Source organism: Phytophthora infestans, genomic scaffold (genome assembly GCF_000142945.1).
Source record: "Phytophthora infestans T30-4 supercont1.24 genomic scaffold, whole genome shotgun sequence".
Lineage (NCBI taxonomy): Eukaryota > Oomycota > Peronosporomycetes > Peronosporales > Peronosporaceae > Phytophthora > Phytophthora infestans.
This window is the reverse complement of record NW_003303735.1, coordinates 165,551-177,150: the sequence shown is the minus strand read 5'-3', so window position 1 is coordinate 177,150 and position 11,600 is coordinate 165,551. Positions and strand designations below refer to the sequence as shown.

The following is an 11,600-nucleotide window of genomic DNA, read 5'->3' as shown; positions in this document are numbered from 1 at the left end:
ATCATTCAAACGATTACATCTCTTCAATACTTATGCGTGTTCAATTTCTCCATCGACTTAGTCAGCTTGTCCATCACTGGTCGGAATGCCTGGCTTGCCTCCCACGCATTGACTTCCGCAATTGATGGGTGACGACTTACCGCAGCATGATGCTGCGGTAAGTCGTCATGCTGAGCATCATGTAGAACCGATTCAACGAGGCGACTGGTCTCATCATAGATGGCTTCGCTTAGATCGTACTTGCGAAATAGAGTCAGCGCGGTGGCTTCAAGCGGCGAGAGCTTCATCGTCACGCGTCGAGCCAATTCGTCCAAGTGAGCAGTGCAGTACTTCTTGTTGGCTGGATTGAGTGGATTTCGGCAAGTTCTATCCTCGCTTTCAATCCAATGGGTGCATTTTCCCGCTCGTGTCTTCACTCGAGCCTTTCGCGCGCTCTTCTTGGACGTGCTCTTCTTGACTCGCTGCTGATTCTTGCGTGTGGGCGCCATGATCAGTGCATGAATGAGAAAATCGTGCTTGATTCCGCAGACTGCGGACCAGAGCGGTGAGATGTGGATCAGATTTCTTGTGGTGTGGTCCTCTGGAGCGCTCCAGCCAGATGCCTCTTAACAAATATGATAACCTCTTCAAAACGATGATGCAATCAACGTCATTGGTATCTTACCCCCCTAGTGGAGTCTGGTGTGCGTCCGTCCGTCAGTCCGTCCGTAACGGGCTAGGGTTAATAAAACTCACGCTAATACGCGCGTTCTACTGGCTGCCGAGCGCAGCGAAGGCGGCCTCGATTCGCTAAAATTGCATTATGTGGTGTACACACTGTATGTGGTCAACACATCGTACTTAAAAGCACCGTTCAAATTTCATTTTGCCCCCATTTTCGAAACAGAAGCCGCGGAACGCCACGTTACTCAAGGTACGCTGCGTGTATGCATGTTAGTTTACATTAGTAGCTAGCAAGACACACATACACAGATAGTCCGAGGTTCCTGGGGCTGCTTAGGGGGTAGCTTATAACTTGCGGGATTTTATCCTGCAAGTAGGTAGCCGTGCTATGGGGATTTAGTTCCAGAGCCCTCTGGGTTCTTGGGGCTTTATCCCACCGCCCACTCTGCGCGAGAGCACATTTGGCACCTGGTCCATTGACCGCAAACCCGACAGCGAACCAGTTGAGCCGGTCGTTAATGGTTATTGATGGGCACGCACATTGCGTGCGTGCAGTTGGTCAGGAGGGGTACCGTAACTGGCCTCTTTTAACCGACAGATGGGATGGGGGCTGTAATAGCCTATCAATAACCAGCCTTTGCAATTAACGGCCGCCTTTTGGCAAAAGGATATCGCACCTCAAGCTACAGTACTATCCGGGGGCCCAACCCTGGAGATTCGACTGCACAATTTGCAAACTAAAACCGCTCCGGGCCTCACGGCCCGTGACTGTGGGATAAGTGATCGGAGATAACCTTGATGGGAGCAAGCAATCCCGGGTAGTACGCAGATGTCCCCACACCCTACTTTATGAAAACTACTGCTACGTGCGGTGTACTTAGACTATGTCTAACGCGTCACGTTTTCGTGTTCGCAGACTTATGGCTCGAGCTAAGCGGAAAAGGACGCGGGAAGAACTTGAGGAGGCTCTGCGCGAGAATGAACTGATCAATGCGACACCCATGCAAGAGGAGAAGGAAGCACGGAAGCGACGTATGAACAAGCGCAGGAGGAAGCGCTGCGACTTGAACAAAGCGCTTCAAGCCCTCAGTGTGCACCAAGAAGCTACGGCGGTTACGGAAGTTACGGAAGGTCAAGCTGGCCGTTTTAAAGAGCGGGAGGAAAAGACGGAAGAGTCCGATCCTGTTATATTTCAGCGCCGGTTTGCGGCCCAGATGGAGGCAGCGTATCAAGCAAGAGCTACCGAGGTGGCTTCATTGGCAGTGCGTTTAATACCTCCAGCTCCTGTTCAAGAAGCGATTCCGGTGTCAGCTGCGCAACGAGCTTGCGAAAGACGAGCTAACAGGACACTGTCTCAGACAGATCGCGACCGTACACGCGACACACAGAGATCTCGCACAAGACGAGCTAATATGTCACTCTCTCAGCGTGATCGTGCGAGAAAAAAAGACGCAGAGCGCAAGCGTGCCCGAAGAGCTCGGTTACATGGAGAAGATCTTCACGAACAACGAGGGAATAATCGGCAGCAGCAAACAGCACACAGGGCGGAGCTAAATCAACAGCAGCGACAATACGAACGCGACCTAAACCGCCAACAGCATGCAGTTCGCCGAGCGGAGCTACCACTAGAAGACCGGGACGCTGAGCGTGAGCTAAACCGCCAACAGCACGCCGATCGACGGGCCGATCTGTCGGGACAAGAACGAGATGCTGAACGTGAGCTTCACCGACAGCAGGAAGGTTATCGACGAGATCGCTTAACGGATGAGGAGCGTCAGCAAGAGCTCGAGCGGGTGCGCACTCGACGCCAATGCGTCCGTCATGGCCACGCTCTTATTTCCCTCGCAGATTTCGACGCGTCCATGATAACAGGTGACCACGTGGTCAACGGGCGACACAAGCTCCCGGCTACAACAGTTTGTCCGATCTGCAATGCTTGGAAGTGGCCAGGCGAGTCTGCGATATCATGCTGTCTGGCAGGCAGGGTAAAGCTGCCTCCACTGCACCCCGCGCCACCAAAACTGCTTCAGCTGTACGGAGATCCAGACTTCCGCCGTCAAATTCGTGCCTACAATCAAGCCTTCGCGTTTACGTCGATTGGTGCTTCGTGCTCAAACCGATCGTTTCAAAACGTACGTCAAGACGAGAGCGTTGCCGGTACTCACGGCGTGTACACATATCGCATTCAAGGGGCTATGGGGCACTACCTAGGGTCTCTCCTTCCTCACATAGACCGTCGGACAGGCGCGCGAGTAGCACCCAAGTTTGCGCAGATCTACATTGTGGATCCAGACATGCAACACCGCGCGGAGCGACGTCTTGGTATATTCGCGGATCTGGATCGTGTTGCACTACTAGACATCGAGAAAATGATGGCAGAGCACAACCCATTAGCGCAACGGTTCCTCCACTTTGGGCAGCAAGTGCGTCAACACAACACGGAGACTCCAGTAGATTTGGTATTCCGTCTGCATGATAACTCCTCGCGACCGAGGACGCATAACCGCCCCACTGTGTCTGAAGTGGCTGCGACCCTCATTGAGGATGGCAACCTGGCTCAGCCTCGTGATCTACTTCTCTTTACACGCGATCAAAGGCTGCTACGTTTGTACGAGACTCACGCCGATTACGATCCACTCCAATACCCGCTTCTCCTTCCATATGGAGAGAAGGGCTGGACCTACACAGACGAGTTCGCGAATGGTGCTGAGTATCGAAACAAGAAGGCGATGTCGCTTCGTGAACACGTCGCGTTCCGCCTCCACCAGAAAGCGAATGATCAGTCCGCTCTCCACCAAGGTGGGCGTCTATTTCAGCAGTGGTGTGTAGATCAGCGTGCAAAATGTGAGCAAGAACAGCTTCGCTGGGTGGCCAACAATCAGAAAACACTACGCGCCGATCAATACAGGGGTGTTCAAGACGCTTTGCTCAACGAAGATACTTTGGCTCTGGCGGAAGGAGAAGTACTGCTGTCGGAATATGACCGGGCCCAGAACAGATTGGTGCACCCAGACCGGGACGGAGGCGGCAGAGGACGACCTACCCACTTTCTTAACCAGGTTGGCAAGCGTATCATACTACCGGCTTCACACCTGGGTAGCCCGCGGTCCATGTACAAGTCGTATCAAGATTCGATGGCAATTGTTCGGGAGTATGGACGGCCCGACGTCTTCCTGACGGAAACGTGCAACCCCAAATGGGACGAGATTCTTGAAGCGATACCTTCCAATATCCAGACAGCTCAAGATCGACCAGACATCGTGGCTCGCGTGTGGCAGCAGAAACTGCAAGCGACGCTTGACGATTTAAACCAAGGCGTTCTGGGGCGAGTGCGCGCGCGGATTTACGTTGTCGAGTTTCAAAAACGAGGGCTCCCCCACGCACACGTACTGATTATTTTGGCTGACGAAGACAAACCTCGAACCCGCGAGATCGTAGACAAGATGGTATGCGCTGAGATCCCAGATAAGGATACAAACCCTCAGCTGTATGAGACGGTCATGTCATGCATGCTCCATGGTCCATGCGGGCCTGCAAACCCTTCCTGCGCGTGTATGAAGGACGGCAAGTGCACCAAAGGATATCCGAAGCCCTTAGCAGAAGTTACACAAGCCAATGCCAATGGATATCCAGTCTACAGACGACGTCGACGGCAACAAGGTGTTCTAAAGTTCAAAGGCAGAGAATACGACAATGCTACGATCAACCAGTGGGTTGTACCGTACAACCCGTACTTATCCCGGAAGTACAACTGCCACATCAATGTGGAAGTGTGCACGGATATAACTGCGGTTAAATACCTGTACAAGTATGTGTACAAAGGACCAGACATGGCTATACTCACTGTGGAAGAAGTCCGAGGAGGGCAGCAGAGTGCGCGTCGAGAACCAAATGAGATTCTACGTTTCTTGAGCGCCCGGTACATTTCTCCGGTGGAAGCTTGCATGCGCCTGCTCGATTTCACGATTCAGGGGAAAACCCATGCGGTGACACAGCTGACGGTTCATCTCGAGTCAGGGCAGACGGTTTGCTTCCGCGAAACGGAAAACCCGGAGGCGGTTTTGGAACGTGGTAGTCACACGATGCTGACCAGATTCTTTGAGTTGTGTGCGAGTGAAGTGCCCGAGAATCATATTGCCAGAACGATGTTGTATCAGGACATCCCTAAAGAGTTTTGCTGGAAAGCGCCGGAGAAAGGGCAACCGAAAAGTTGGGTTCGCAGGAAACAGTATCAAGCTGCGGTTGGTCGCATGATTCATGTGTCTCCTCGAGACATGGAGCGGTTCTATCTTCGGCTACTGCTCTGTCAGCGTAGAGGTCCAACGTCGTTTGAAGACTTGAGAACGGTTAACGGGATTGTCTGCCCAACATTCCAAATTGCGGCGCGGGAGGCTGGCTACTTAGAGAATGACAACGAGTGGGTTTCGTGTTTGAGGGAAGCGGCTGAGTTCCAAATGCCGTATCAACTACGCCAGCTCTTCGTCACCATTCTGGTGTATTCAGCTCCAGCAAATGTTGGTGTTCTATGGGATCGGTTTTTCGCGGATCTTTCCCAAGACTTCGCACGCAAACATCAGGCTTTGAGGGACCCCTTTAAGTCGGCGTTGGTCGAATTTGAAACGCTGATGAGCATTCAAGAACTACTTCAAGCGAGTGGGTATGCGGTAGCTGACTTCGACGAGCTTCCTCAGTTGGGGTCGTTCCCAACATTGATTCGTGAATCGCTTCGCCAAAACGGCTTACTTCGACGTGAGCTCACTGGATACGATGCGTCAGCTTTGGAGGCGATTGTAAATACAGAAGACCTGCTGAACGAAGGACAGCGAGTGGTTTACGAGCAGATTGTTGAAGCGGTTGAATGCCCGGAGGAAGGCAAGAAACTATTTTTTGTCGATGGCCCGGGTGGTACTGGAAAATCTACACTGCTTCGAAACATACTGGCCAAAGTCAGACTCTCGGGGAAAATCGCCATCGCTGTGGCGTCTAGCGGCATTGCCTCGCTCTTACTTATGGGAGGTAGGACAGCTCATTCTACATTCAAGATCCCTTTGAAATTAAACGAGAGCTCGACGTGCGGTATCAGGAAGAACTCCCATATTCAGGAGTTGATCAAGCATGCAAGTTTGATTATTTGGGACGAAGCACCTATGGCCCATCGCCACGCATTCGAGGCAGTAGACAGAACACTACGGGACATACTTGATAACGATACCGAGCCTTTTGGCGGGAAAGTGTTTGTACTTTCGGGAGATTTCCGCCAAATTCTCCCGGTCGTAAAGAATGGAACACCCGTCGAGACAATTGACGCTTGCCTCAAGTCGTCTAGGCTGTGGCCCCAATTCCAGACGTTCCGTCTCACGGAAAACATGCGAGTGCGCACTGCTGATACTGCAGATACTGCTGAAGAAATGGCTGCGTTCTCCGAGTTTCTGCTGCAAATCGGGGAGGGAAGGCATGATGTAACTCCCTCCCTAGGAAGCGATTACATGAAGATCCCGCGCGATATGCTGATTGAGAATCCACCTGTGCCTGAGGATGAGGACCAGGAAATTCGTCCTGGTGTTATTCCAAGCGGCATGGATCGGATCATCGACGAAATGTATGGCGAGATTAACAACCCCGAAGTTGCTACCGATGAGTATTTCGCTAACCGTACGATCCTCACGACCACGAACGCAATCGTGCACCGCATCAATGAAGCGGTGACCGATCGATTAACTAAACAGGCGCGGGAATACATGTCTTCCGATTCTGTACAAGACGACGGTGATGGCAATTTCTTCGAGCAGGAGGTACTCCACTCGATGAATATCAGTGGAATGCCGCCCCACAAGTTGACCCTCAAGGTAGGAATGCCTATCATGATGATGCGGAACCTGAATCCAGATCTAGGGATGTGCAACGGAACACGGCTTCGAATTGTGGCCCTCAAGCCACATGTCATCCACGCCACAATCATGACAGGTAAGCGACAAGGGCAACATGTGTTGATTCCGCGCATTGTTTTCATCAGTGACGGAGACATTCGGAGCTTTCCGTTTCATTTGAGACGCAAGCAGTTTCCTGTCCAACTGGCCTTTGCGATGACGATTAACAAGGCGCAAGGACAAACGGTGCAGTACTTGGGGCTGTATCTTGCTACGCCTTGCTTCTCCCACGGGCAGCTGTACGTTGCGATGTCGCGAGTTACTTCAAGATCAAGATTCAAGGCGCTGGTCGAGTACCCAAAGCTGGAGGAGGAGGATGGGGTCTACGCCCAGAACATTGTCTACAGGCAGATCTTTGGTTGCAGGTAGGAATGTTCAATTTCATATGCATTTAATACATCACGTTTACATAAATCATGTCTACGCCGGAGCGTAGCGAAGGCGGGAGCCCATTTCCCCCTGGGACTAAAACCTGCCACCTCCGCCGCGTAGCGGCGGCGAACGGCTAGTCTTAAACATCTACTGCAGCAACCTGTCTGTCCGTCACACTAAATTGTCGTGCCTGTCACGCTTTTCCGGACAAATCATTGGATAAAATAATTTAAATATTCCTACTGGCTGCCGAGCGCAGCGAAGGTGGCCTTAATTGGTTAAAACTAGAATGTGTAGTTGACATCAATAAATGCATGTGTTTCCCAGTTTACATATGGGGATTTGCACAAAGCTAATACATTATCCGAAGGCGGCATCGTTTTAATATTTTATACTTTTTCATAATGCATTGATATTTGAGTACTAAACGGAGGGCAGGGTGCTTAGCGTACACGTAAGCATGCGTGTTTCCGAGGACATGGTTTAAGTATACTAAATACTCTGTACTCAGTAGGATCTGCGAGTTACACTGACTAAAATGATAATTTCAATTTTTTTATTGTAAAGATATTAGCATTATTAATAATAAGTTATCTGAGTGGGTTTCTGGTATTGCTAAATCGTACATGTTACATGTACAGCAGTAGCCGGTCGTGTGGGCTTGCCGTAAGAACAAAGCTGTGCTTATAAACGTTGTCACTAGATCCACAAAGATAGATAGTTTAGATTGACGTGGAAAAGAAGTAATATGTGCTGATGACAATTACTACTGTATTGTTTCCTAAGCGTTTATTTAGACAGCAAGATTCTGATACTTCTTAATAGGCAGACGCGTTGCCGACAAGGCGTAGAATAAGGTTTTACATGCAGCGGTAAGATAACAACACAACATGAGAGGTGTAAATTATGGTTATTATAAGTAGGCCCGTAAAGAAACGTTAATCAACTTAGAGCCTAATCTACATTTAACTATCCTGGAATCATCGTTTAAGTATCAAATAAAAATACCGCCGTCAACAAAAGGCGTCGTGCGACGCATCGTTATATCCAAAGGCTACAGTATAACCATAACAGGCACAGATTCGAGTGTCTAATGACTGATTCTGAATCAGCACAAAATGAACACACTTCAATGCATAAGAAAATGCTACAGCCTGAATATTTTTATTAAATATTCAAACTGTTACACTTTTAATTTTCTTTCAAAGTAGAGTTTGGTATGCGAAGTGGTTAATAGTCAGTTTATTACAAGCTTAACCAGGCAGTACAAGCGGGTATTTGATGCAAGCTGGACAGATATTCTTTGCATTGTTGCAATCTAGGTTTCAGAAACGGTCACGACGCTAAACTAAATATATTATTTATTATTTATTTCGATTTAGGCACATGGGGGACTCAGAGGATTTGGACTAATTATCCCGCCAAAGCGAAGCGAAGGCGGGAAGGCAAAAATCTAGAGTAAAACCTAAATTACCGCCGCGTAGCGGCGGCGCTCGGCTAGTCACAATCAATAGAAACAGCGTTTTCTGATACTGAGGAACACCTATTTGTGGCATCCCTCTGAAACTTTATGTGTTGGCTCATGCGTCACAAGGAAACGACACAATAAATAAAGCACCCTGTTTAATGGCCAAATCGTTAAGAACCACCCTAGAATACGAACCAACCACTTCTGATTCTAAGCAATTAATATCAGTATATACCGACCAAACACAAAATACCGGTATGGCATCAGCGATGTTGCTCTATTGATATCGACACCGAGACGATTCGGTGTTAAAATCGTTATGGCCCCGGTAAAAATCAATCATTAAATCTATAAGAAACATCAATGAGTCAATCTATAAGAAACATCAACGAATCAGTGTTCAAACGATCAATCTATAAGAAACATCGAGCAAATGCCGCGATGTTGCTATAATACCGAAACGATTGATAGACATCAAAATCGTTATGGCCCTAGTAAAATTTATTGTCCCTGCTTGGACCTGGATGTTGCTGGGACAAAAGGTTTATTAATTATGCAGGTTAGAGATCTTCTCGTTAGTCTAATAGTACTTTTATATTCTTTGGACCTATTACCTACAAAGTTATACTTGTCTAAAGAGATTTCTCAGTCAATGATCCATCATCATCTATCACTTTTTTCTAATAGTGGAGACTACAACTTCACTTTTTCCTGGGACAAACTGAAATATGCTAAATCACTATGAATTCGCATTATGATCGCTTCTGGTGTAATGAATCGATATAATTTTGCCAGGGACTACAATCTGTTTTCCTGGGGACAAAGATATTATGCACTCCTTCAACGGAATCATATGTTTCTAATCAAATCGCTATCGATTCAATCAAAGGGACGGATTCATCAGACACAGACAAGTCGAAAATGTGTGGGTTCGTGATGCCACAGCCTAGTAGCACGTACCGGCACAAAAAAACATAGCAACATCGTAAGGAAAACGTAGTGACAACATGATGAGAACATGACAAGAACACGATAACAATTGCAAATACACATATGTCCAATGTTTCGTTTGCAATCTAAATTCACTCGTCTTGCATTAGTTGATCTAACTCCTTCTTCAACCTTGGGCAGTTCGAATTAACGAACTCATTCTTCATTAGTCAGGCAATGTAACTCCTATCGTTTTCAAAAATCCACTTGATACTTTTGGCGCGGTATTTTCCCCATGTCATCACAAATGAAAGGTCAGATCCACGAAGCTTCTCATCAAGGAACTTCTTAATTTCGGGGTACTCGCCAATGATCCATCATCATCTATCACTTTTTTCTAATAGTGGAGCTACAACTTCACTTTTTGCTGGGACAAACAGTTACAACACGAAACGCGGGGGAATCGGCGTTGCGGTTGCTTCTCGTATAACGAAACGTAATAAATTTACCCAGGGACGACAATCTTTTTTCCTGGGGACAAAGATATTATACGACGCTTTAACGAAATCATACGTTTCCAATCAAATGGTTAATGATTCAATCAAAGGGACGCAATTTGTCACGTTCAAGGGACATAAGAAATTTCTATTCCGATGTTTGTATATTAGAATATAGCATTGTATATAAGAAATGACTTACTCAAGCGACCATTATCAAATCCATAGAGAGCCGATGCTTGAAGCACAATAACGCTACTATCGGAAGAACCGAGACGCTAAGTTGGCCAAGCAGAAAGAATACAATGAAAGAAACAAAGACAAGATTTCTCAATATCAAGAAGCGTATAGAGCGCGCAAGCGGGCCGAGAAAGCCCGAGTAGAGATTAGATCGTGAAACTCGAATAGTTTTTTTTTCGAGAACAATCTTCAGGTCTGAGAAAATTTTCTATTCTGATGTTTGTTTATTAGAATATAAGAAATATTAACCCATCGAATATTAAATATTGGAAATGTGCTCTGTCGAAAACTGTACCCGTAAATGCTACAAGGCTACACCTTGCTGCTGGAACCATCGCGGTCACGTGAGTAAATTCACTGCGGTTGTTAAGCCCGTTGTAGAATCAGTTCCTGAAATAGTCGTCAAGCCGATTGTAGAACCAGATTCAGTTGTTGAAGCCATCGCCGAACCAGCTGTTGAGACCATTGTTGAAGCAGTCATGCCAGTTGTCAAGCCAGTTGTGCATTCAGTTGCTGAAGCGGTCGTTGAGCCAGTTCTTGATCGAAATCTTGATTATGAATACAACTATGTCCATCGCGGGCGCCAATACGAACATTGGATTAAGAAGCACGCTAGTGGCGTTGGTAATGTAAGCTACTCACTATATGGAGAAGGTAAAGAATATCTCTATGATGTGAAGAATGCGCATGTGTTGCAGGTCGTTGATGGTAAAGGAAAGAATCGTCGCTTCGTTTGGCTATACAACCATGTTGATAGATCTGCATTTGTTAAATTTGCTCATGAGCAGTTGAAGCATGAGTGTCATGAAGTATTCATTGGCAATCGCAAAATTAAGTTCTTTATCGATTGCGATCAAAAGCTCACTGATGCGGAATTCAATGCATATGAGATGACGACTGATGAATTGGTTCTTCAGATTATATGGTCGCGTTTAAGCACGCACTTGAATATATCGATTGCAATTTTGCTATCTACGAAGACGACCTTGACTTTCTTGTGACGAATCGATCGCGTAAAATGGACGGTGGCGTCAAATTATCCACGCATATTGTTACCAACATCGGATTTACTGTTGCAGAGTGTAAGGCCGTTGTCAAATACATGCTGAGGGAGTCTTTCACACAAATCAGCGATGTTGGAGACTCTTACATCGAGTTTTTAAAATCGTGTATTGATCTTCAGCCATATCGCAGCAATGGATCGCTTTCACTTCCAGGAGGAAACAAACGAGGGAATGTAAATCAAGTAATCAAACCATTCAACTCTACTTTCAACACGCCATTTTTGTTGGATACTGCTGCTGATATGGCATACACTGATCACGATTTGACCAATGATTTGGAAATCAAGTCAGCTGATAAGCCGCAAGAAATCTTCGCCGAGTCGAGTAGTGAGAAGCGATTCAGAAGATCAGCAAGATCCCCGATTACGATCCATTCAAATTTGATGTTTATGGACGGGCTCCCAAAGGCAACTTCGTATATGTCAAACGTACTGGTTCA

General features: G+C 47.2%; 1 protein-coding gene across 1 annotated transcript; it reads left to right on the top strand.

Annotated features, from left to right (window-relative positions):
• Nucleotides 1-1,583: 1,583 nt before the first annotated feature.
• PITG_12075 (helitron helicase-like protein) lies at nt 1,584-6,959 on the top strand (the record flags this gene model as incomplete). The annotated part of the gene is made up of 1 exon (XM_002900665.1): nt 1,584-6,959. The coding sequence occupies one exon, from the start codon at nt 1,584-1,586 to the stop codon at nt 6,957-6,959; it is 5,376 nt and encodes a 1,791-aa protein (XP_002900711.1).
• Nucleotides 6,960-11,600: the final 4,641 nt, after the last annotated feature.